We start from the raw sequence: 27055 nt of genomic DNA, 5'->3' as shown, positions 1-27055 counted from the left end.
TTCATGTTAAAAAGTTTATTTAAAACTAAGCCAAACATTTTCTATTTCTTAAAATTATTCTTTTTTCTTAGATATTAGGTAGACAAACATTTAGGTTTTGAACACACTTAAGAGAGAACTTGAAATCAGTGCTTCATATCCATTTGAACGTTCCTCTTCTTCACTGTCAGTTTGATTTCATCAACACTAAAAGCAGTAAAATGATGGATAAAAATCTCTTATTGGAAGGTATTTAAGTAAAAACTTTAAATTATTCATGCTGAACTCGTGCTCATGTCCCTGCCAATACTCCTCTTTTGCACAAACTGAAATTATAACTTCAACTTTCTCAACACTCAACTAAAACATATCTGAGATTTTTTGAGAACATTTCCAGTTGATTCATTTCTTAATAAATGCCTTCCTGTTCATTTTAATACTCCTCTCCTTCCTCCTCTCCCTCACCCTCAACACTGTCGACTCCCACCTCCTCATAATCCTTCTCTAGAGCTGCCATGTCCTCTCTGGCCTCAGAGAACTCTCCCTCCTCCATACCCTCACCTACATACCAGTGAACAAAGGCCCGCTTAGCGTACATCAGATCAAACTTGTGGTCCAGCCGAGCCCAGGCCTCGGCCACAGCAGTGGTGTTGCTCAGCATGCACACGGCCCTCTGGACCTTGGCCAGATCTCCACCAGGAACCACGGTGGGCGGCTGGTAGTTGATGCCAACCTTGAAGCCGGTGGGACACCAGTCCACAAACTGGATGGTGCGCTTCATTTTAATAGTGGAAATGGCAGCGTTGACATCTTTGGGCACCACATCACCGCGGAACAAAAGACAACAAGCCATGTACTTGCCGTGGCGAGGGTCACATTTCACCATCTGATTGGCCGGCTCGAAGCAGGCGTTAGTGATCTCAGCCACAGTTAGCTGCTCATGGTAAGCCTTCTCAGCGGAGATGACAGGAGCATAGGAGACCAGAGGGAAGTGGATGCGGGGATATGGAACCAAGTTGGTCTGGAACTCTGTCAGATCAACATTCAGGGCTCCATCAAAACGAAGAGAAGCAGTGATGGAGGACACAATCTGACCCATCAGCCTGTTCAGGTTGGTGTAGGTGGGACGCACGATATCCAGGTTCCTACAGCAGATGTCGTAGATGGCCTCATTATCCACCATGAAGGCACAGTCAGAGTGCTCCAGGGTGGTGTGGGTGGTCAGGATGGAGTTGTAGGGCTCCACCACAGCAGTGGACACCTGGGGAGCTGGGTAGATGGAGAACTCCAGCTTGGACTTCTTGCCGTAGTCAACAGAGAGACGCTCCATCAGCAGGGAGGTGAAACCAGAGCCGGTGCCTCCACCAAAGCTGTGAAACACCAGGAAGCCCTGAAGACCAGTGCACTGGTCAGCCTGAGGACAGAGAGGGAGACACAGAAGACAAACGTGACATACAGGAACATCATTTCATGAGTGATATGTGAGACATATTAGAAAATAGCTGCCCTGAATTTACACACCAGTTTGCGGATCCTGTCCAGAACCAGATCAATGATCTCTTTACCGATGGTGTAGTGTCCACGGGCGTAGTTGTTGGCAGCATCCTCTTTGCCAGTGATCAGCTGCTCAGGATGGAACAGCTGGCGGTAGGTCCCAGTGCGAACCTCATCTAAGGAGACACATTCAATCAGAAATCACGGGAGCTTTGACCGACAGCCACAAGCAGCTTCTAGATCTACTGAGAGTTTATTTACCAATGACAGTGGGCTCCAGGTCCACGAACACAGCTCTGGGGACGTGCTTTCCAGCTCCAGTCTCGTTGAAGAAGGTGCTGAAGGAATCATCTCCTCCTCCAACAGCCTTCTCACGGGGCATCTGTCCATCTGGCTGGATCCCATGTTCATAGCAGTAAAGCTCCCAGCAGGCGTTGCCAATCTGGACTCCAGCCTGACCAACGTGGACGGAGATACACTCTCGCTGGAGGAAAACAAGACAATTTACAAATCTTACCAGTTAGCCTCATGCTAATATGTCTTAACAGCTACTAATAAGACACTTCAGATTACTCATTACATGATGAAATCAACTAAAACAAACAGGACACAGAAACAGTCTCACATTGGAACTATAAAAACTCTCTGGAGGAACATAATTTTAGTCTGCCATAGCCAGACACTGTTACAGTCATAGTTTTCACACACATGCAGTTTCCTGAACTCCAGTCAACACATTTTACAACATGAAAACTATTAGATTAATTGTTTGATTCACTGATTCCTTCAAGTTCGATAAAGTCAGTCGGCAGCAGCAGAGTGAAGTGACAGGCTGTTTGAAACGTTCACCAACTGGGCAAAAGCTGGAACTGCAAGTATGACTAAAACTGGACTCATAACTTCTGACTTTTTAATTGAAAGCAAAACAACAAGAACTTAAATTATACTTAGCAAACATTTAAAATCACAACCCAGTTAACTAATAGCTAATTTTGCCAAAAAAAAAATTAAAAAGGGACTTTTGCTGACTAACCGTTAGCCAACGTTTCCACGGAATGTTAGCTAACTTAGCAAGTTAGCTAACGTTAGTGTAACAGTTAATAACTGTTACCTTTAGCAACTCAACTTAAAATCAGTTACTGTCAATTGTTAGAGCCAACTTGAAACACGCAGTAACTGATGTGAGTTTTAAAAGCAGCTTACTCACCATGTTTGCGGACTTTGTGTCGACGGACCTTGAAATACGAACAAAGGGACGTTACAGCTTCAGATCTCAGAGTTCTGTGGAAGAAGCTGCCGTTGCGCTACGAGGGTTTTATACTCGCAATGCGCGGCGCTAACAGCAGCTGCATCTGATTGGCTGAGAGTCGCAAGAGCTGCTCTCCTATTGGTTTAACACAAACGGTCGTCTTTTCAAAAAAAATTGAGCCGTTTTTTCACACTGGCCATTTTGTCTCGTTGTCAAACCGTCAGTTTGTCATGGAAGCAGAAAATTCAATGTCACAGTGTGAGAAATGCAAATGAAAAATACAAGAATTAAAGAAAAATCAAAAAATAAACACTGAAGTTACCACAGCCCATGTTAAACATGCTTCTTGTCATGTGCAGCCTTTTTATATATTTACAGACCAAATCATACAAACCGGACAAAATGGGGAACTGTCCAGAGACCAGAAGCTCCACATTTACTTCCTGGTATTTAATGTGATTAAAGGCAAAAAATGTTGGATTTGTTCAATTTAAGTACATCTGTGATGTCGGGCCTCTGTCCTCCTTGACTCTGCAATGGCATTTGTTTTATATTAAGCTCATTTGTTCAGTCATTTAAGATCAAACTGTTTTAAAATTTTCTGTTTTTCAAGTTAAGACTCAAAAAAGCATTTTAAACCTTTCATTAAGTCTGTAGGTGGACATATGTCAGAGCTGCCAATTTTTAAAGTTGAGTATGTTCAGTCTGTTTTCCCATAGGATTCCATTAATATTGAAATTCCTAAAAAAAAAAAAAAGAATATAAAATCAGTAAGTACAGACATCAGTAGTAAGAGTTGTTGCAAACATCTCGTTAGCAAGCTTCACATTTTAGTTAGGAGTCGTGTTTCTAGCTTTAATGCAGTTATATTAATCATTAAAGCTCAGTTTTTGTATTCCTCTGGCTTCTTCCAACACGATTTTCGGCCAAAACCAGCCTTCTTTGTACCCCTGTAGCTCTGGCAGCGTTTACAGTAGAAACTCCATTCAAAGATTAAGCACGTCACAAGGCCTTGAATATGATTTGATTAAATCTATGTTTTGATATCTTTTATGGCTTTTACACAGTTTAAGTTTGGGGAAATTTTTGAAAATCCAGAATTTTATTTAAGTTTTAGTTCAAAAAATGCAGTTAACCTCGTCATTTAAAATTTCTTAAGAAAGCCTTTTAAATCAATATTTATTCTGATGTAGTTCATTCACTTTTGTTTTCTCTCTGTAAATCTGCTGAGACTCTTTTGAACGCGACATCCAGGGCTTGTGGCATCACTCAGCAGCAGCTTTATAGAACACAAAAATAGAAATAAGACATCTTACACCCTCGCCGACCGTCAAGTCAGCACAGCCTGCATGGTTTTAAAATGAGATGAAATCAGTCATGGAGGGGTTTAAGATGCTGAAAGGAGGGACTTCAACACAGAAAATGTGAAATGATTTAACCTTTATTCACAAAACTGTACACTGTAAAAGTTTACACAGGTTTTTGTGTATTTTTGGCTTTAGTTGTCAACCACGTGGCTGCAGCTGAGAGGGTTTTTATTTCCTAAAACAAAACTTGTCACGGAAATAATAAATGAAATTGGCAGTATAAGGTACAAACAGACACTGTATTGTGGATCTTGTTTAACATAACGACAGCAGATTTTACAGGTTTCATCAGGAATATATGAAAAAGACTCACAATGTGTATAGTTTGGCATTTTGAACAGTTCGGTTTGTTAAAGACTTGATCAATTTTGTGTCCATGAACAGTGGCTGGTTTGAGTTTCTGCTGTAAACATGTACAATAGTGATGTTTTTCCATTTTCAGTCTGCATGCTAAGATAAAATGGTCATTTTTGAACCAGACCATAAAGCTTTTTCCCTCCGGACCACCCACTTACACAGCGATACTGGATCAATGTGATTGATTTTGATATAAAATGGTCACATGTTCGTACAAAGACTAACTGGATTCCTACACCACACTTTTCACTGAAGAAGCCTGTTCTTCTTTGGGCTTATTTGAAAATAAACTACCACGAAGCAAAATAATTCTGTCAAGCAGCCTCCAAAAACACAGATGAATCTGAACACACTTGGATTTGATGTTGTCATGCACTTTAAAGCTGTTCACTGCTGCAAAAAGACACCGTCCACTGCAGTTTAACGTGATTCTAGTGGGAAATAAACAGAAATGGCAGTGTAGAGTCCATTTACATGACAGAAATAAATGTTTTTAACAAGCATCTGATGGCCAAATGCTTAAAGATGCTGTCAGCAGAAATCTGGAAAAGGAATCTAACCGACTGCCCCACTGAATTCTCTTTCCACTGTGGATTTTGTGTCTGTTCAAACCGTTATCTTAAAAGTAAAAATCTCCTGTCAGACTTTCTAAAGTCTGAAAACATAGCCAAGAATGAAGTTCCTTCAGTATATTTAGAACATTGTGCCCAGTGATGCCAAGAAAAAAACTGCCTACTCCGGCTTTAAGGCTCATCCCACATAATCACAGCTACACTATCAACTGTTAAATAAAGGCAAAAATAATAGTATATAAATATGATTACAAAAATAACCTGCAGATTATTTTTAAAGCTCAATTTTCTCCTGAAATCTGTGCATAGTTAACTTCTCGAACTCATACATTCCATATTCTTTGTTAAAATCAGAAGCAAAAATAATGTGCACAAATTAAAATGCGTGACCTCAGACAGCCTTTACATGTTCAGTTATGTTCATATAATTCAGTGTAACAGCAACAGTTTTAAACATTTACAAAAAAAAAGACACAAAATATGCACATTCACTTTTTTTTTTTTTTTACCGTAAAGTCAATTGTCAGGTTTGCAGAATGAAACGGCAGAACAGCAGAGGGGTTACTGGCAGGTGTTGTAGATCTGAATCTGTCTGTTGATGTCGTTCAGGATTCCTTTCATCTTGTCCTCCAAACCGTCCAGCTGCCGAGCTTTTCCCTCCAACCTCCTCTGGTTCTCCTCGTAGTTTTTCTCCAGTTCTGCAGGAATTGGGATTTTCAGGAATGAATAGCAGTCAAGGGTTCCACGACAGAAACACAGGAACTATTTCTAAATAGCTTTTGGTTTCTTGCGAACTTTGTCTCAAAAGATGACTGTTTCCTGAAAAGTTCGTCCTTCATTGATATTTTTAAGAAAAATCTCAACATGTTTTAAAAGACTTTTGATGTCTCCTAATAGTCCTAATTTCTATTACAGGGGGTCCTCGACTTATGTCGGAGTTCTGTTCTTATGGATCAATATAAGTTGATTTTCGGCGTAAGTTGGAACTCTGGCGAAAATGTAAACAAAGCCGTTACGTGCATCACAATATCAATCAGTTCTTCGGAAAAGTCATGAATGCCAACGACTTTCATGCATGTATTAGTCATTTTACAAGAAGATAACAGAATATATTGCACTATTTTTACAACTTGAGCAATTTATTATAACTAATTTAACTTTTAGATGGCTTTCCTTTTCTTCGAAGCATCAGAAGAGTCTGACTTATGCTTGGGAGCCAAAATGAAGGGCAAAAAGTTGGTGAGTGTAGCGCAATCCCAAGTGGCGTACAACCGGAGAATGTAAACAAAGCCGTCTTATAGCGTCCCATGACGACGTATTCATCTGCTCCGCTCGCCAACTAGTTCCACATAACCAGTTCTTACACAATGACAAAACGCTGTACATCGTAACCCGAGGACCTGGCCACAACCAGTAACGATGTAACGATAAAACGCTGTAGGTCGAAGACGTCATAAAGTGAGGACCCCCTGTATTTTATAATTATTTCACCTTAAACTTTGATCTTATAACATGCTATTTTCTTTTCATTTTGATTCTGATTCAGATTGTGCCATGTTTTCATATTTTAAACTGTTTGATTCTATTTTTGCCAGTATTTTGCTGTCTTGGTCAACTCTTCTTTGGTTCACTGCTTTTTCACAAATACTGTACATTCTACCTGCTGCTGGAATTATGAGAAGGCATCTTATTCCTTCACTATGCTGATGATGCACAACTTTATATGCTTCCTGATGACACACGACCTACTGATGCTTTTTTAGACATGTATTTCAAATACGTTTTGCATCTCAACAAAACAAAAGTGAAATGCATGGTGCAGGCTTTTTAGCTTCAGAGAAAGCAACTTGCCACAAAATGAAACTGTACAATATTAAACAGGTGACAATCTTTGACATCTTTGGCACAGAATTATAACTTGACATACATTTATTGCCTAATGTACTCAGATGATCGATTCGACATTCACGACTGTTAATTGATTTATTTCTTCTCCTTAAAATGTTTTTCTGCCTTTTACATGCTGAGTTTCAATATGTTTTAGCCCCCTAATTATTTTCATTATATCACTTTTATCTCTATTTCTAATTATTATACTGTTAATTTTGTTTTACTGTTTCCATTTATATATTCAGATTCTATCTCTGGACAATATGCACAGGTTTGTGCTTTAAATCAGACAAAACTGTATAAGAAGTGTCAATAAATCAGTTTTTATGGACTCTGGCGTTTAAACTACAGTTCCAGGATCCACTTAGTTGTTGATCTGCATTTGCTATCTGCTCAGTTTTGTGTTTTTTCATCTTAATTTGCATTTAAATGGATGAATTCATATTAAAATATCACTTTGAAGTCAAATTATTATTTTTGCTGACTATATATGATGCATCAAGTTTAAGTTTAATTGAGGACATGTTTTCTTCCTCGAAACACATGCAATAAACACAAACAGAGCAACAAACAGGTATTAACAGGTACCTGCGAGTCTCTGCAGCTTGTTCTGGGCGTCTTTCAGCAGCTCCTTCGCTTCGTCCCTGAGACTTTCCGCTCTTTTCTTGGCGTCTTGCACAGCCTTGGCTTTGGTGTCGACCCGCTGCTGCACCTCGTTGTATTTATCTGTCAGCTGGCCGTCTAGAATCTGAGCGTCGACACAGGAGAGAAGAGTTTCTGTAATGGCTGAGTCTGATTTCAGTGAAGAACAAACAAACAAAGTCACACACCTGCTTGGCTTCGTTGGCCTTGTCCCGGGCCATGGTGGCCGTCTCCTCGGCTCGGGCTGCTGCCATGCTGTTGTTGGCACGTTTGGTCTTCAGGGCATTGATCTCGTGTCCCAGAGTGCCGAGTCGGTCCATGGCGTCATTCAGGTCCTTCTCGCTGTTGGACGTCTCGGACTCGATCTGTGGAGCGAATGAAGGAGAAAACTGAGATCTCGACCTCATCGCAGACAGGATGGAACATGTTTTCATTATGCTGTATGCACTAGGGCGTCATTTCTCAAAGTGTAGCTCTGCATGTTCATGTAATTATACTGCAGAAATCACTGATGCTTCACACTGCGAGGGTTCTGCAAAAATGTTCTCCCACTTTTACTGTAAACTATAAAGCCTCATATTATTGTCCAAAAAAAGGCAAACATTTGAAACAATCAAAGAAAAAAAGTAGAGGGAAGCTTGGAGCTCGCTGATGTTGCTTCATCCACACAACAATGTGGCTTTAAATTGTTGCTTCATAGACCTCATTCATGCGAGCGTTTATAGAGTGATGAAAAGGTGGTGCATGCTGATAAGGAGAATCTGGAGGCCAAAGATGAGCCTTTCTTTCACATTCTATGTTGCAGTGATTTCTGCTGCACATTTTTTCAAGATTTCATCCATCAGAAATGATACAATGACTGAGCAGCCTTGATGGAGTACTGCGCTCTCTGAGTGCTTTTCTTGTTTTGCTATAATTTTTCAGCTGATATTTCTCAAATGTTTGCACTATCTCCTTTGCTGCACATTTTTCCACTGTGGACTAATAAAGGCGTACGTTTACCTCCTGCCATAAATACAACTGTTTGGACAATTAGATGATGAAACAGACTTGTAACCGAGTTAATATCTTTGTCTTGTTTAGTAATTTACTAACCTCTGCCAGTCGATTCTCAGTCTCCCCAATGTCAGCTTTAGCCTTTGCGATGGCTTTCTCTGCTGAAGTCTGAGCAGTCTTAGCATCCACCAGGGCCTGTTTCACCGTCTCTGCTGTGGTCTTCACTCCCTCACTACGATGCCTTCACAACAACAAAGTGTTAATGAGAGCAAGAGGTACAATTCATTCTACACCTTTGCATCTGTGCAGTTTTTTTTACTACCTTGCCCTCTTGGCATCCAGCAGCAGCTGCTCTGCCTTGCGGACGTCGTCCTGCGTACGCTGCAGGATTGCATCCACGTTCGAGAGGCTGCGAACTCGTTCTTTGATTTCGTCAGCGAGGTGTCTGATCTGGAGAGGCGAGGCCGGGATAGAGAGCTCCAACACTCGGTTCGCTACGTCCTCGATGCTGTCTGGGTCGGCTCCCTCCTCTGAAACAAAGACACGCATCAGACACGTCAAAGAGGCAGTAAGATTATTCTACATGCTGGTGGGTAAATCTGTAGGTCCTTAGTAAAAAGACTTACGAGTGAGAAACTCCCGGATCTGTTTGATGAGGTCCCTCAGGTCGTTGTTGGAGCGCTCCACCTTGTTCTTGGTGGCCGTGGCTTTATCCAGAGCAGCCTGGGCTTTACCTTTGGCCTCCTCTGCTTTGGTCTTTGCCTCTGCAACCTGAATAAAAGGCAGGAAAGTTTTTAGTAGTGACTAAAGACTGACGGATACAACTACAGGGGTCTGTGTTTGCTTGAAGGTTGACATGGTGAGATTGTTGAAGGAAATCTCCTCTTATGGCCACTATTCCGGCGTTTCCAAGACTTGTTTAGGTGATAAAGAGTCCCAGGTTTGTGTTTTGTCTACAGATGTCTGAGAATCCAGCTGCATATTATTCAAAACACAAAGTCTGCAGCCCACCACTCTATTGTGAGAGGTTTGATCTATGATTTAATCTGGTCCTCCTGTTAGAGGGAAGCTGCCTTGAAACAAAAGCAAACAGTGAAAGTGGATCAGTGTAAAACTATGTACAATGAAAGAGTCTGCGATTTTAGCCATGAGTTTAGTGATGTATATGTTGTGTAATTCTCAAATAATGAAAAAAGTAAAGATTACAGGTTGGCTGGAGTTTCTACATGAGGAAAAATTGTCATTACAGACTCCACTAAGCTCTACCAACAGGTCTTAACAAGTAAATGACTATCTTTTCTTTATCCTCCACAATAACACTCTTCTTGTATTTCTGACAAAACCAAGTGTTTTCCATCAGTATCCCACTGTTGCTACTGATGCACGTTTGTATTTGGGAGATCTGTCTCAATTTATGAAGCCATAAAAAACACATTTGTGCTTCATCTTTGTACTTGATCCCCTCCATACCTTGGTAAAGAGTCCCTCCACCTCCCCCATAGCTTTGCTCAGCTCCTTCTCTGCATGTTTGGCTTTCTCCAGAGCGTTATCAGCGGCTGCCACGGCACCGTTACAGTTCAGGCCTCCACAGTGACGGTTCCCATCGTCGTCACGGCAACCTGCACCACCGCAAGGACTTTCTCCACAAGGAGCATCACCTGGAGCGCCGCACACCTGGATTTGTACGGATTTTATCAGTGTTATTAGGTATATTAGGCAAAAACACAGTAAAACATGTTAAGACCAGAATCTGAATTTAAATAATTAGTTGTACCATTTAAATATATATTTTTTTCCATAAAATGTAAAACTGCCTTTCTAGGGCTTGGAGCTAAAAAAAATATAAATTTTGTTGAACAAACATCTTCCTTTAGCTATTCCATATACATAAATGAAGCAGTAGTCAAATGCAGTCATGTTGGAGGGAAATAAACACAGCTGGACTCTTGCTAAAGCCAAAGTAAGCAGTTTAGAAGAGTAATAGCAGCTAAGCTAACTTGTACTGAGTTGAATTCACATTGTCATCTCATAGCACTTTACACAGTAAGATGTAGACGTTACAAATTTTAAACAGAGATACCCAACAAATCCAAAGTTTCCTTCAAATTCCCTTTGAGTAGCACTCTGCTACAGTGTTGGGGATTAAAATACCTTCCCTTTACAAGAATTGATGAAAAAAATAATCTAAAGTTGCATAAACTGACTAGAAGAGGACATTTTGTTTGTAGATACTCTGCAATTTTAACTCTTATATGGGTTGATGTAATCTCTTTTTTATTTATTTGGTCAAAAAAATTATAAAAAACACCAGAACTCCTTTTCTCTGTCAAACTTGACCATGCTAACAGCAGCTACAAAGATTAATGAACGAGCTCAAACCTTCTCGTTGATCTTCTTCATGTCCAGGCCTTGTGCTCTGGCATTCAGGTCTCCCAACCCTCGCTTGTTTGCTGCGTTTTTCCGGTTGAAGTCGTCCTTCTTGGCTGCGATGAGGCGCTCGGTGCGACGGCGGGTGTCTGCAGACTGGCTGACGGTGCTCGGTCTGGTGGTCGTTGATTCATTAGCACGTCGCTCTGCATCATGAGACTTGTTGTACGAGCTCCGGATGCTATCATACGCACCTAGAGGAAAGGAAAGACATTTTCATCACATTAGAGATGAAGCAAAGAGATGCTGGAGTAAGTTTGGGGATATAGGTTGGACATACTAATGCTTATATGAGGGAAGTTAGGTGTAAAAATTTGAAATTTCCCATTTTCTCACCTAGGAAGTTGGAGTTTTTGAGAATATCCAGTTGGCGGTGCAGCTGTTCTGAAGTGAGATTCAGTTCTTTAGCCTCCCTCTCCAGAGCGCTCAGTTCTTTACTCGCCTCAGAGTTGCTGTCCTGGACGATGGTCAGATCTCCTTCCAGACGGTTTAAGGTATCTGTGGTGTCACCAATCTGGGCTCTGTGGGACAAAACAAGCAGCTGTTGGGTTTTCAAAAAACTAAAAACCTTAAATCAAATAACTGCTGATCAGCGATATCCAACTTACAGCTTGCGATAGGGTGTTGACCATTTTTTAAATCCAGTAAGACTGATGCATATGCTCTAACTTGCAAATATACATTCCTTAGTGCAACATTTTGGTGCTAGATCTCATACTGAAGCTACGTCAAACTGTTTGCCTGATGAAGATTTAGCACCAAAACGTTACGCTAATAAATGTATCCTTGCAAATTGTAGAGTGTGCAGGAGTCTGTTGGAAACTTTTGGTTATGCGTATCCGTCTCTTACACACCTGCCTCATGAAACAGATGTGCAAAGACTTCCTTTGGCTTCACATTTTGTAAGTCACAATGAAAATAAACTGATTCACAATGGGATTTTTTTTGTTTGTTCAATTGGGAAAGGTTAATATCAAAATAAGAACAAGAAAAGCACTCATAGAGCACAGTACTCCGCCAAGGCTGTTCATTACCCCATATGGCATTGTCAGAAATGCATCATATTTTTGTAGAAATGCATCATTTTTTATGAGTGTTAAGCAACATGAAATTTATATGCTTTTACTCATTGTGTTTTGAGCCATGCTTTTATTCTGAACGATGTGGGCACTGACACGTGGATGTGAAAAATTCTGTGAGTACCAGGAAATTGTGACTTGTCGTTTGGCAGTCTATGTTAATGAATTTTCTAATAAAGATGTGGTGGTGATACCTGTTCCATGAAGAAGCCTGGAATTAATTCCTTAACAATTAGTTATTGATGATCAGAAATCACAGCAAGATAAAATGTCCATTTAATATAGATGTACCCACTAACAAAATGACCTTGCGCTGAGCACGGGCGTGTGTTATGCACATGTGTATGTTATGTACGAATACAGAATCATGTGATCTAAATATGTAGTGGCCAGCGGGAATCGATGGAACTCGGAAAAACCCCCACAATTCCATCAATTGTTCCTTGTCTGATTTCCAACAGATAAGTCCCAGTGGATTTGTAGTAGGATCGCAATCATGTGATCGTCAGCAGGCAGCTGACACAACGTTCACTTGCTGTCACGGTTACAGTGACGCTGTGCCGGATGCTATATCTCGCAATGGGAAATCCTTCACAAATCCATGGATCCAGACTATAAGCCACATCACTGCCAAAATCTAATCACTTGGTACTTGTGTCATTTCTGACCTTCCCTGAAAATTTCATTCAAATCCGTTGGTCTGTTTTTGAGTAATGTTGCTAACAGACAGACAGACAAGCGTACGCCGATCGTCATGTAACTCTGCGGCGTTCCTTGGCGGAGTAACAAGAATTTCAAAGAAAGGTGAGTTATAAATATATCCTGTCACTTTGCAAAGAATGCCCCAGGGAAAGTAGATTATCCCTGTTGTAGATGATTAATTTCACACGGGAAACGTTTAAAATGCAGTGGAATCAAACAGCTATACCTCAGATCTTCCATTAGCTCCATTAGCGTAGCGACAGCTGCAGCAGTGGCGTTGCGTGCATTGACGATGCCCTGAGCTTGTGTCAGTTTCTCCTCCAGCTCTTTGAAGGCCTTCTCATAGGGCCCAATAAGTCCAGTGGTCTGAATCTCATGGGCACGCTCAGCCAGAGCCTTGGTACGCACTGCCAAGTCCTGGTGATGAGACGAAATTGGCAATTTATCAGTTATTAAACATTTTACATCTGGTATCTGGTGACTGAGGATCAAAACTGCACCTGCACAATGCGATCCCAGTCACCGAAGCACTGGTGGCAGGGCTGGCAGTTGGGGAACTGTCCAGAAAAGCCTCTAGCACACTGGTCACAGCGCACACCGGACACCCCCTGCTGGCAAACACAGTGACCCGTCAACCGGTTACACTGGGAGGTCTCAATCCCACGCCAGTCGCAGTCGCAAGCTGGAGGGAGAGAAGAAGAAGAGAGGTTAGTTAATATGCAACAAGGAGGCCGAGTTATAATGAGAACTTTTGTGTTGTTTTTTTTCCTTGTCTAATGTTGGCTTAACACCACATAAGAATCCCAGGAGCTGCACTGTGTTTCAGTATTAGTCAAAATGAGCTGTGGGCCACAATCTGTGCATTGAGTATGTATTAGATAACAGCAATTAGTTTATAATAGAGAATGGCCAATAATACTGTGTTTTTCCGACTATCTGTATTTTTACTTGACCAATTAGTAACAGTCAGTCAACACTGACAGCGATTGTTTACACAGAGAGAGAGATGAGCACATTTCAGAGCCGTGTTTGGAAGGCGAGTTAGCAAATATGGTTGAAATTGGAATTAATAGTACAATCTTCCACAAACTAGCCTACTTTCCTCGTTACACTGAAAATGCCTGAATAATTTACCTGTTGGTGTCAGTTGAACCAGAACTTATTTTGCAGACAGTGCTAGCCTAAAGCTATCGCTAAGAGGTAAACGTCCAAAATACGTTTATTGCTCACTAGAGAGTGTCCATTTTACAGGGAGCAGTGAATGAGTTTTCTTGAACAACAGCCATCGTGTATTTGAACAGTATAGCCAAATGAAATATCACAGCAAACCAATAATCCATTCTTGAACCCTGTTGCCTGCTTTGCTGAGTTGGGAATCCACACTGACTGTTAATCACTAAGGATTACACTTTTCTTTGTATATGTTCTTCAGAGTTCAGATGGAGTCCCTGTTAAACATATTTGCTTATTCATTCTTTCTTTTTTCCTTTTGCAAAATGATATACACGACCGTTCAAAAGTTTGGGGTCACCCAGACAATTTCATGTTTTCCATGAAAACACATTTTCATTCGATTGCTAACATAATTGCACAAGGGTTTTCTAATCATCAATGAGCCTTTCAACACCATTAGCTAACACAATGTAGCATTAGAACACAGGAGGGATGGTTGCTGGAAATGTTCCTCTGTACCTCTATGGAGATATTCCATTAAAAATCAGCTGTTTCCAGCTAGAATAGTCATTTACCACATTAACAATGTCTACACTGGATTTATCCATTTAATGTTATCTTCATTGAAAAAAAACTGCTTTTCTTTCAAAAAAAGGACATTTCTAAGTGACCCCAAACTTTTGAACAGTAGTGTACGTCCTTGTGCACATCCCAAGCACTTAATTTTAAAATCAAATCTTTTGGTTTCCTCATTATAACAACTCAACACTTTGTCAAATCGTACATTATGTCTTTATGTTTCTTACCTCTGCACTGAGTCCTTGGGTCTCCCCAGTAGTTCTCCTGACAGTCTGTGCAGGTCTTCCCTCCAAAGCCATCGCGACATTGACACTGTCCAGTAAACTACACGACAAAAAGGAGAGAAATAGTAAAAAGTATGGAACGTTGCAAGGGTACTTCAAAAAGTTCTCAGCCTCATTTAGAAACAAGGGGTGTAACTTTCATTTTGAGTTATAACCGTAGACTTTAAAGCCTTACATCAATGTCGGCAAAAACTCTAATGTTTGCTGTCATTTATTTGCTGCTGAAGCCCTGTAAAAATGAGCAGATGACAAGAAAACCAAGGACGGACAAGAAAGGTCTGTATCAAAAGGAATGACGCCCAAGGACAGCCACAAAGACATGGCCAACACACTTGGCAAAGACTCTTCTTGCTATTTAGCTGTAAAAAAAAAAAAAAAATTTAAAAAAAAAATGTGGGTTTGCTGATTTCGGGTGGGCCAGGTTGTGGTCAGGGGGCCCAAAATCAGTGAGCATGGACGTTCAAGTGGAGGCCATTCACTGCATGTTGATGAATGACAGATGTGTAACTATCCAACACATACCAGAAACTATCCATTTTTTGGTTTCCTTCTCACCTACTGATTGTCAAAGGACTTCAACTGCAAAGAAATTACGCTGTGAGTCTTTAAAGGGAATTACATCCCTTGTTTCTGGATGAACTTTTTGAAGTACCCTTCTAGCTCTGCATTATGAATGTATTTGCACATTAAATTAAACATTCTCAGATAAACGCCAAACAGCCACAACATTATGACCACTGACAGGTGAAGTGAATAACATTGATCATATTGGTTCTATGAGGTGTTCTGCTGGAAAACTTTGGGTTTTGGCATCCATGTTGATGGGACTGTCCAATGTTGTGGCATTTTCAGATTGAAATAAATGATAAAATCAGACAAGTAGGATGTGTGAATCAAATTTAAGAGTAAAAAATGATAAGATTGGAAGACCTAATGTGTCAACTGAAGTTATGAATACACAAAATAATCCTGTGGGAAAACGACAACCCAACAGAAGCCCATGGAGCCCATATAAGGCATAAGACCAGAAGCACGTGCCCTCTCTTCATCTGTGAGTTGAAACCAAAGTCATGCTGAGTGAGGCAGAAATAATGCCAACCTAGCAGAAATAAAAAAAAGAGAAGGGGTTAAACTTTTGACATGATTACATCATATACATTCTGATTGTGTCTTAAGACACTGGGTTGTGGCCTTCCAGAACGGAAGAGGAGTGTTTGGAAGGAATTTGCATAGGTATGAAAGACGATGCAACGCTTTGTGTAGTCAGTTAAAATCTCTAGATTTTGCTCATTTTTGTTCTTACAGCCTCTGCATTGAATAAACATTATTCGCATCAGACTGTGAAGACTGCTTGAAGACTCTTTCTTGAAAACTTTTTGAAGACTCTAATTTTTGATCCAGAATACATTTTTGACAATATGTTTGACAAAGCTGCCTGATCATTACTGGCCCTTATCAGGCAGACTGAGTCACAACACCCAGAACAAGCACATTCTGTCATGCAAATGGAAATACCAAATGTCACTGGTCTACCCCCGCAGGAAAATCCACCCCACCACATCGCAAAAGCATCAAACAATCAGGAACGTCTTGGGGAACATGACAATCGCCCAAGATGTTGATTTGACCTTAAAACTTCCAAGACCCAATTCTGATCAGGCATCAGCAAGATGCAGTGGAACAAGTTTGATTCCCAGGAGCCCTACTGAACAAACGAGAGTACTCAAAGGATCCACTGCCAATGCTCTGATCAAGACCCCATAGAACACCCTGAGAGGTTCCCTGGTCCAGATGCCATAGGACAACCAGAGAGGTCCCCTGGTCCAGACCCCATAACACACTCTGAGAGGTCTCCTGGTCCACAGACCCCATTAAACTCCCTGAGAGGTTCTCAGGTCCAGATGCCATAGGACAACCAGAGAGGTCCCCTGGTCCAGACCCCATAACACAATCTGAGAGGTCTCCTGGTCCACAGACCCCATAAGACTCCCTGAGAGGTCCCCTGGTCCAGACCGCATAGGACTACCTGAGAGGTCCTCTGCTCCGGGCCCAATGGTTCAAATCATTTTTGACAACTTAAGGGGGTCCAACACAATATTAGGCACGTGGTCATAATGTTATGCCTGATTGGTGTAGGTGTTGCTGTACCTCATTACAGGAAGAGGTGACAGAGTTGTTGGGATCACAGCTGCATGGTTCGCAGCCTCTTCCACTGGCCAGGTTCCAGTGACTCGGGGCGCAGTGGTCGCATGTTAGACCAATGACATTTGGCAAACATTGGCATTGTCCAGTAGCTCGCTGGCAAACACAGTCCTCACGCTCCATACACTGAGTGCGTTCGGTTCCCAGGAAGTTGCATGTGCACTCTGTAGAATAAAAGTTTGCCATCATTGCAGGGCTTTTTTGAAACATTAACTACAAGCAAGTGTTTCTTGATGTCACTCACTCCTGCAGTTGCGCCGGGAAGCATCTCCGAAATATCCGCTCCTGCAGATGCCACAGTTTGGTCCCTCCGTGTTGTAAAGACATTTCCTGCACTCTCCAGTCTGCCTGTCACAAGCGTCCACGTCCGACATGTCGATGTTGTTGTTGCACTGACACGGCTGGCAGCGGCCCCCCGGTTGAGAGGGGTTCCCATAATAACCCGGAGCACATTCTTCACATCGGGCTCCTGAGTTGGGGAAAAAAATGACAAAAAGCAGTCAAACTGAAAGCCATAGCAGAGTGGATAAAGGAAACGTGATACTAACAAAAAAACAGTGATTTTCATTTTTGAGATTCTGTGAAGTGAGGTGAGGGTTTTCCCAAGCAGGAAGCAGGAAACTAGTGAATTCACAGCAGCAGAATCAATGGCTAATCTCGGTTTAACAATGTAATTAGGAACAAGGATTTTTACCGAGTCCTAATCTGAGACTAAGATGTTTTTTCTTTGGACTTGTCTATTGAAAGGAACATGTTAGTCTGACACTTTTCTGCAAATCAAAGACATTCTTATATTAATACAGTCTGTTACTCACATCAGTTTTGTTACATATCATCACTCAGTGGGATTTGGTTAACCAGTTCTCATTAGTTAAGGTCATAACTCCCTTCTTCAGTAGATTACATGACGAATTATTGTACTTACTGATCACATACAGGATGCCTTCTCACATTAGTCAGCAGTCATTTACATTCTTTGATTTTACCATCATGCCTCAGTCCGATTCAAGAAATAAACCAATGTAAGGACACCGTCTGGTTTACAGTATCCAAAATGGTAATTTGTATTCTGTGTGGCTGAGTTGAAAATAGATGAATCTGCACAACAAATAGCTCCCAGTACAGGAGAACAGACATCTGATAAAGATATAAAGTGGCTACTTTGTTCAGTTATTTCCTGTTTTTTTTTTTGTGTGTGTCTATTGTTATTTTATTTGCCTGTTTTGTCTGTTTCCCTCCTCTTTTGATTGCCGTATTCAGTATTATCTGTGTCGGCTATATCAGGAAACTTTGGAATTGTTGGGTTTCACTGTTTAAAATTTGTAACATCTTCATCTTACTATGTAAAGTGCTATGAGATGACGATGTGAATTCAGTTCAATGTATCTAAGTGTGTTGTCTAAAGTTAGCTCAGCTGCTATTACTCTTCCAAAAGGCTTCCTTTGGGTAGAGTCCAGCTGTCAATTCTCTGAATACACTAACACAGCTCAAAAAGTCACAACATTGTGAAAAAGTTTTGTATTTGTTATTACTCCGCCAAGGAACGTGGCGGAGTTATGTGACGATCATCATCGGTTTGTCTGTCTGTCTGTCTGTTTGTCTGTTTGCAACATTACTCAAAAACAGACTAATGGATTTCGAAGACAATATCAGGGAAGGTCAGAAATGACACAAGGACCAACTGATTAGATTTTGGCAGTGATGCAGCTTATAGTCTGGATCCACGGATGTGTTAAAGACTTTAGTATCATTGTGAGATAGCGGTACAGTGTCACTGTAACTATGACAACAAGTGAACACTACGTCAGCTGCCTGCTGACGATCACATAAATGTGATCCTACTACAAATCCATCGCTTAGACTTATCAGGACTTATCCATCAGAAATGATACAAGGAACAATTGATTAAATTTTGGGGTTGTTTCCGAGTCCCATCAATTCCCGCCGCCCGCTACATATTTAGGTCACATGATTCGGTATCCGTACATAACGTACACATACATAACACACACCTGTGCTCAGTGCAAGGTCATTTTGTTTGTGGGTACATCTATATTAAATGGACACATTCTATGTTGCCGTGATGTCTGATCGTCAATAACTAATAAACAAATGCTGCATTTCTTTAAAAAAAAAAAAAAAAAAAAAAGGCTGCATTTCTGAAAAAAAAAAAAAAAGCTGCATTTCTGACAATGCCATATAGGGGATTGAGCAGCCTTGGTGGAGTACTGCGCTCTCTGAGTGCTTTTCAAGTTTATTATTATAGCTGCAAATGTCATCAACTATTTGAAATAAACAGTATCATACAGCTCCAGCAACGGTCAGGATTCTTCTGCCAGTCTACCTCTAGTGTTCTCTTTCCCTGTTTGTACATTATTTGCCAACACTAATAGAAAAATTTGGCATATCTGAGCCGAGCAGGAACTGGAACACAGGAGGAAATTAGAGAAGGAAAGAAAGATGATGTGAAGAGAAGATTAGATGAGAGCAAAGCTGGATGGAGGACAGGAATGAAAGTAATCTGCTACAGCTTCTTTGAGTTTTTTGGGGTTAAATAAATCTAAACTGTTCAAAGTCACGTGGCTCTATCTAACAAAGCTTCAGCAGTGCTTCGTGGTGCTTCATCTGAAAAGCCAGGCTTGAAATAATGTGCGAGAAATGACTGCTAAACATTAATTCACAGATAAAACTGCACAGTTAAATTTACTGCAAACAGAAAAGACAGAAGCTGACCCAGACTCTGCACACATACCACCCTTTCTTTCTTTTTTGGGTAGATTTGCTCAAAAGTTCAGATTCTGGCTCAGGTTCTTATGCTGGGAACATTTGCACAGACTTTTTTCAAACTTAACCACTTGTGGTTTTAGTGGCTCTTTAGTGTCACACAGGCAGCCAAGGAAAAAAACAAAGCATTTGATGGGAAACTTTTTGATCCAGGCCTCACACAGGAGAAGGGTGGGACTGGTGGAGTGGAGGGTGGAGGTGGGTGGAGAGGGATAAGAGGAAGGGACAGGGGTCAACCATCTCTACTCACGCTTAAAAATGGTCGCCCCGGAGCGTTTAACAATCCCTGTACCGGTAATACAACAGGGGAAGGAGGAAATGAAACAGGTTACCATTCACCGACAAACATCACTATCACCTCATCTGAGTTTACACTGATACAAAATGAAGGAGACTGGAGTTTTATTTTCTAAAGTCATCTTTTATCGTTGGATGATCCACTGAGGTGCCCTTTGGTTGATAAGACACAAACACAACTTGGATGTTTTTGACTCAGATGAGGTTTGGTGGTGATGTTTGAAAACTAAAACAGAGCACATCATGATGATCTACATGAAATTCATTGTAGCTGCAGAGACATACAAACATGTAGACACTCCGATGGATTCATCAGCATCACTCGCTGAGGATGAAGTGGATGAACAGATTTAGAAATACAGAAACAGAGCAGGAGGCTATATCTGAGGTTTACCTGTGTATCCCTGGTTACAGTTGCAGATAATTTGTCTGTTTCGGTTGTCCTGGTAACAAGATGCAGCAAAATGGCGTCCACTGTTGGGTCCATCTGGACAGGGGCATGGACGACAGTGACCTCCGGATGATATCCCCAACACTGGGTTACCATAGTAACCACCGGCACATCTGCAGAAATGACAACGAAGTTAACTCAAAGAGTAAAACAGCACAGCCATTGTCAATTATTGTGCTTTAATTTGCTGTTTAAATGCTACTATTAAAATGGCCGAGCCAATAAGAACCAAGAAAAGAGTTGTTCAGTCAATACAGCTGATTTCAGCTTCCTGTCTGCATCCTCACATGGATTTCCATTTATGACTGTGACTGTAAACAACCATATTAACAGAGTTAATAAAAACTTACACTATTATAAAAAAAATCTAAAGACCTGACAGGCTGCACAAAATAAAACAACGTTTTAACATTCAGAGGATGTTTAGAGGATGTTGTCAGATTATGTTCCATGATAACAAAAGAAGAACGTTCTCAAACCAACATTCACAAAATGTTCTCCAGATGTTATTGAGGCCTCAGAAGACAGAATGGGTTTTAATAAAATGTTCCTGCAATGTTCTAAGGATGTTGCTGATGAGTTCTTCTATAAAAAGCTCCCACAATGCTCCCATATTTGGAAAACATTTTAAGAACATTTCCAGAAATCTTTGGACAGATTTCATCTCACATTCTCCAGATGTTATTGAGCTCTCAGAAGAAAGAACGTGTTTCTATAAAATGTTCCTGTAATTTAAAATATTAACAAAGGTGGAACATTTTAACTGCGATGTTCTGAGGATGCTTTGGGGATGTTTCTGTTGAGAATGTTCTGCTATAAAAAATTCCCACAATGTTCCCACATTTGGACAACGTTTTAAAAACATTTCCAGAACGTCTTTAGACAAATTTCAACTCACATTCTGGGAACTAAAAGGAACCTTCCCATTGAAAACATTACTAGAGCATAACATCTTGTTTTATTGATGCTTTTTACAGAATTTTAGTTAATTTAGTGAAAGTTTAGTTCGCTAGTTTAGTTAATATAATTTCAGAGTTTTTGTCTTTACATGTTCAGATCCCATGTTGCATGAACTCTGTCTGACTTTGGGTTATTTACATCAAAATAAAAACAACTCAGCTCACTATCCATCCATATGTTGAGGTTAAACACAGGCTGACCCCTGACAGACGTTCACCTGTCACACTTGTCTCCTCCAGTATTGTCCCTACAGTTGATGCAGGCTCCGGTTCTCTGGTCGCACTGGTCTGCATGTCCGTTACACTGGCAGGGTCTGCAGCTGGGGAAGCCCCAGTGACCGGCCTGGCATCCGTCGCAGCGCTGGCCGAACGCTCCGGGACGACACTGACACTGACCGGTCAACTTATCACAGAGTCGGGTCACGGAGCCTTCGAGGCTGCAGCCACAAGCTGGACGGAGGGAGGAGAAACAAGAACATGAGGGGAAAAGGAGAGGAAAATGAATGACAGGTGGAAAGACAGAAGAAGAATGGAGATGAATTTGCATTAACTTGCAGAAATAGATTGATTTTAGCAGAGGGAATGCAATAGTCCGTCACTAATTCTTGGTGACGACTTCTCAGTGGGTCTTAAAATCTAACGACTGGTTAACTTCACTGTCTTAATCCATCACTGTCACTCACTGCAGGACTTTTTACTGCTAAGAAGTGGGATTTCAGAACAATCTGTGTTAGTATGAATGCGGATTGTTGTAATAAATGACAGAAACGATAATGCAAACCTGTTTTTTGTCACATAAAGGTGAAACATCCATCCATGTTCTTGCTTTCTCACCGTAACACGGCAAAATAAAGCATTTTTTTATGAGCCAGACTAGGTTTTGTCTTGCTGACGTCTTTTACAGTGAACCAGAAGCCATAAAACCCTTCTTTTTATTATGGACTAGCAAAGCAGCAGCTGCCAAAATTCAATTTGTCTGAAAACAAGCTCAACATCCTGTAAATGAGAAGTCAAGCTCCAGTTTATTACAGTTTTTTAATGCAGCATTATTTCTTTCAGTTTTGCAGTTGTTTTTTGGCTGTTATTTGGTCATAAAGGCGAAACTTCCATCTTTGTTTTTGCTTCCCCACTGTGAAATAAAGCCATTTTTACAACCCAGACTAGGTTTGCTCTTGCTGATATCTTCCACAGTTAACCAGAAGCCATAAAATCTTTCTTTTTTTATTGTCTAGCAAAGCAGCAGCTACCAACATTCAATTTGCCTTAAAACAAGCTCACAGCAAATGTTGGTATTTAAAAACAACCTGTGTAGTAGGAAAATGGATTGTTAAAATAAACAACAGAACTCAAGTGAAAATGCAAACTTTTTCTTCACTTAAGGAGCAACATCTCTAAGCTTTGGTGCGATAAAAACTTATGTGAGACTTTTCACACTTGAATCGAAGGAAAAAAGAAAGAAGAAGGATGTGCAGTTGACTGATTTTAATGAATCTAATGTGCACTGAGAGACAGTAGGGGGCGCCAGCAGCACAGCAGAGTTCATCACAAAGACTGCACATGTACAGCTGCACCATGTTACAATTACAATAGCTTTATTTGTCATTGTCTGCAAACCTGTTCAAGTGCATCAAGTCAGAGGTGTATAGGTACATTAAACTAACTATATAAAAGATTATTCAAAAAGAAAGGGAAAGATTCTCAAAAGAGAAAGAAAAATACAACATGCAAGGCATCTGATCCTGCATGTTTTGCAGTAATAAGTGCAGTTTTGGCTTTTGGGTCGGAGTTTTTGTTGTCCTTAAACGTCTGAAGATAGCTCAAAACCAGTAATCTCAGTTTTGTGTGAGGAGATTTAATCATAATTCCCCTGAAAACTAATTTCCTTTGCTCTTGAACAGAAAGTTTAAACATTGGATGTGAATCTTTAACCAGACGACATGGACCAGATCTGAAGGTAAAAGGAGTTTCTCACCGATACATCCTGAAGGACCGAAGCCGTAAGTTCCCGGAGCACAGTGGTCGCAGCGTCGGCCGATAACGTTGGGTCTGCAGCGACACCGACCTCCTCGGACGTCACACAAGGAGCTGACGGATCCCTGAGGGTCGCAGTTACAGGCTGGAGGACGGAGAAGAACCAGAATCAGAAAATCCAACCTGAGCATTCTACTGCAGGAGTGAAGAGGTTCAGCCTTCCTGACTCCACTATGGTGCACGATCCAACAGTTTTCACTCCAACTGCATCAAAATAAATAGTAGTTACTGGACTTGACTGTAGTTCTATTTGCAGATGGGAGAACAAACAATGGAGGTTTGTTCTTTTGTCCAGTATTGTGAAGTTTATTTTGTTGATGGTGATGTTAGAGAGGAGAAAACACGACTAGACAACGACACCAGGAGAGCATAAAAATGGCATTTGGTCATTACTGAGTTTAACCAATCAGCATTCGTGATTGCTGAGAAGCACCAAGCTGCTTTTTTCTGGCAAAGAAGTTACCTCAAAGAGTAAACAACACAGTATCTATCTGTTATCATACTTTAATTTTCTTTTATGCTACTTTCAAAGTGACCAGGGCCAATATAAACTAAGAAATTGTTTTTCAGTCAACAATCAGCACTCGTCTTTTTTAGGTTTAATCAATCAGCAGCAGCATTTCAGAGACGCTCAGATGTACCGACGATGAAGCAGCTGCTTTTTTCTCCTCTGAAAACAACAACAACAACAACGCACAAAAAGGTTCAAGATGCTTTAAAACAGATTGCTACTTCCTGAAGACCTTTCTGACACTGATTACAACTACAGTGGAAAAAGAAAAGATACAAACTGACGGCTGAAACTATCTTGTGATTGTGATAAATTGATGAATTAGAATTTAAATAAAGGTTAATTGTCTGGAGCACATTCTAAACATATTAGTAAATATTAGCGAGTTAACCTGCTGGTCCCTGGACAAAATTCTACATTTTCGGAAACACACTGTGTTGTTAAGTTTGTAATCCACCTAAAAAGCATTTTATATGTGATTTGGATGAAGGCACATTCATAAATGTGTCAGAATGTATACATTTTGTCCTAGGAATCACAATCACAAATTCTTGAGAATAAGTTCCCAGTGCTTCCTACAATCTGACTACTGGTTAATTTCACAATTTTAAACTGTCACAGTCTGCATGATTGTTGTAATAAACGACAGAAACAATAATGTAAACCTATTTCTGTCACATGAAGGTGAAACTTCCATCCATGTTCTTGCTTCCTCACCATAATATGGCGAAATAAAGCAATTTTTTACATACCCAGACTAGGTTTGTTCCAAAACTTTGCACCTCATTTGTGCCCGAATATATCAATTTTGTCCAAAGAACACAATATTCCCTGACAATCTTTTGGGAATAAGTTCCTCATGCATCTTAAAATCTGACTACTGGTCAACTCCACCATCTATAACCATTACTATCAATCAGTGCTGGACTTTTTGTTGCCAAAAAAGTGGGATTTTGGAACATCTTGTACCAACAAGAACGTGGATTGCTGAAATAAACAGCAAAAATGATCATGCAGACTGATTTTGACTGACAGAAACCACAGCAGGGAGCAAAGGTACTAAAGTTTTGTCGAAATACGAAGATGAGGTTTGGTTATTTGGTTTCCTTCCAGATGATTTATTTGCAGTTTGTGTGAATTTGTTCTGCACTAAAACACACAATAATCCTGCATGATGGAACCAAAATGCATGATTGTTTTCTGTGACAAAGATTCATGTGTTTCAGTGATTCCATAACAGAAAATTAGGAGTTATAGGAGTCATTTGAAACTAACACAATGGTCTTTACAAGTCGTATGAACAAGAAGGTGTAAAATAAAGAGGGAAAAACCATAAAATACGATGAATAATGTTTACTAATCCCACTAATAAAGTCATGTCTGTCCATCCACAATAAAACAAGTTAAAAGTGTTCTTCACTCACGCAGAGCTCCGTCGTTAATGATGGCCGACATGCTGATGATGAGTTTAGCGCAGGTGTCGCTCATCATTGGACGGGCGACGCTCTTGGCGCCCTCATGGCACCGGTAGCGCTCGTAGGTCTGCTTCCTGGTGTTGGAGGACGGATCTCCAGCGTTGAACATCTCCATGGAAGTGTGACGAGGCATCAAGGCGACCTGGAGATGGAAGGAATCATGAAAACAGAGAGGAGGGGAAAGAAAAAGTACAATTTACCCACCCACAGAAGTGAATAAACAGCACAGGGAAGGGCAGTAATATGCAAAACAATTAGTCAGTTATCTGGGCTGGTGACAGTTTCTAGGTTCACATCAGCATCTTCAGAAAAATACTTAAGAAATTAACAAGGATTTGTGTAAAATATGTCTTTAGCAAGAACATCCTGGGAACTAAAAGAAAATTTCCTGCTGAAAACATGACAAGAACTTTGCAGAACTTTCTCAGAACATTGTAGAGCAGAATAAAAACACATCTAGCTGTGTCCCAGTCGTGTTTCCCATAATTTCTTTTTTTCGTCCATTTCTTCTGTCACCTTTTTTGCATGTCCTGATCACACATTGTGTTAAATCTGTCTGTTTTTTAGGTTATTTATGACAAAAGCAGAAGAAAATCCAATCACAATCCATCAATATCTTCAGCGATTTATCCACTTATTTTAGAGGAATGTAAATAAAGGAGTTATTCTCACAGAGTCTACGAGGACGATGGCGTTGGCAGCTCCGTTGAGGATGCTGTTAGCGTCCTGGTAGCGTCTGAACTCGAAGCGAAGTGTGTAGGTGACGCCTCTCTCCAGACAAACTGGCTGAGGAGGAACCACGAACCTGAACAGAACACAATCAGAACACATTTTACATCAGCAAAAACATGACTACACATATCAGTGTGTCGTGGTTTCTGGATTCCAGTTTGGTTTTGTTTTTCTGTTTCTTGTGTCTCTGTTTGTCTTTGTGTAGATTTCATATCTCTCTCTACAGCTACTTCCTGTTTGATTTTTTTTAAATTTGTGTGTTCCTCTTTTCCCTCTAGTTTGATTATCCTAGATAGATAGATAGATAGATAGATAGATAGATAGATAGATAGATAGATAGATAGATAGATAGATAGATAGATAGATAGATAGATAGATAGATAGATAGATAGATAGATAGATAGATAGATAGATAGATAGATAGATAGATAGATAGATCCTTTACTGATGTAGCAGTGGGGGAAATTTTCAGGACATAAGACAACCAGATAAAGAGCAACCTAAGGTCTCCCAGGTGCCGAAGGTCCTCCAGCAACCCAAATTCCCCAGCAACCCAAGGCGCGAATGGTATCGCAGCAACCCAAGGTCCTCCAGCAATACCAGGGGCCCACATCCTGGCTCCAGCAACCCCAGGTACCCAAGTACTGGCTCAAGCAACCTCAGATGGTACACTGTCCATTCAAGAAGCCAGGTTAACAGCCCAAGGTGCTACGCCAGAAGCCCCAGTAGACCAGTCACTAACCTTAGCATTAGACAAAGATAAAGACAAATGGAGACACAAGACTATTTAAACAGTTCTCACTGTTTAAATAGTCTTGTTTCT

At 40.7% G+C, this 27055-nt stretch overlaps 2 protein-coding genes across 3 annotated transcripts in view; both read right to left on the bottom strand.

Annotated features, from left to right (window-relative positions):
• Positions 1–2872, bottom strand: LOC111584480 (tubulin alpha-1A chain-like). Its single transcript, XM_023293634.3, has 4 exons — positions 2681–2872; positions 1735–1957; positions 1501–1649; positions 1–1393 (listed from the first exon to the last, which is right to left on the bottom strand). The coding sequence occupies exons 1-4, from the start codon at positions 2681–2683 to the stop codon at positions 413–415; spliced, it is 1356 nt and encodes a 451-aa protein (XP_023149402.2). The 5' UTR covers positions 2684–2872; the 3' UTR covers positions 1–412.
• A 1273-nt stretch (positions 2873–4145) lies between these two features.
• Positions 4146–27055, bottom strand: part of lamb2 (laminin, beta 2 (laminin S)) — a 75853-nt gene continuing 52943 nt past the window's right edge. Inside the window, exons 17-36 of one of the 2 annotated variants that reach the window (XM_035940689.2) lie at positions 26173–26305; positions 25450–25642; positions 23456–23599; positions 21702–21933; positions 20468–20637; positions 20027–20062; positions 17237–17461; positions 16939–17156; positions 14734–14830; positions 13255–13436; positions 12981–13171; positions 11310–11494; positions 10926–11167; positions 10017–10220; positions 9173–9317; positions 8869–9076; positions 8646–8787; positions 7739–7915; positions 7497–7656; positions 4146–5716 (exon numbers count right to left, since the gene is read on the bottom strand). In XM_035940689.2, the coding sequence (XP_035796582.2) occupies positions 5580–5716; positions 7497–7656; positions 7739–7915; positions 8646–8787; positions 8869–9076; positions 9173–9317; positions 10017–10220; positions 10926–11167; positions 11310–11494; positions 12981–13171; positions 13255–13436; positions 14734–14830; positions 16939–17156; positions 17237–17461; positions 20027–20062; positions 20468–20637; positions 21702–21933; positions 23456–23599; positions 25450–25642; positions 26173–26305 (3421 nt within the window). In that variant the 3' untranslated portion in view covers positions 4146–5579. The remainder of the gene's footprint in view (positions 5717–7496; positions 7657–7738; positions 7916–8645; positions 8788–8868; positions 9077–9172; positions 9318–10016; positions 10221–10925; positions 11168–11309; positions 11495–12980; positions 13172–13254; positions 13437–14733; positions 14831–16938; positions 17157–17236; positions 17462–20026; positions 20063–20467; positions 20638–21701; positions 21934–23455; positions 23600–25449; positions 25643–26172; positions 26306–27055) is intronic. The other variant, XM_023293635.3, reaches the window with a different exon arrangement.

The sequence above is a fragment of the Amphiprion ocellaris genome, chromosome 8 (assembly GCF_022539595.1).
Source record: "Amphiprion ocellaris isolate individual 3 ecotype Okinawa chromosome 8, ASM2253959v1, whole genome shotgun sequence".
NCBI classification, from domain to species: domain Eukaryota; kingdom Metazoa; phylum Chordata; class Actinopteri; family Pomacentridae; genus Amphiprion; species Amphiprion ocellaris.
Note: the sequence above shows the minus strand (reverse complement) of the source record. Positions and strands in the feature narration are given on the sequence as shown.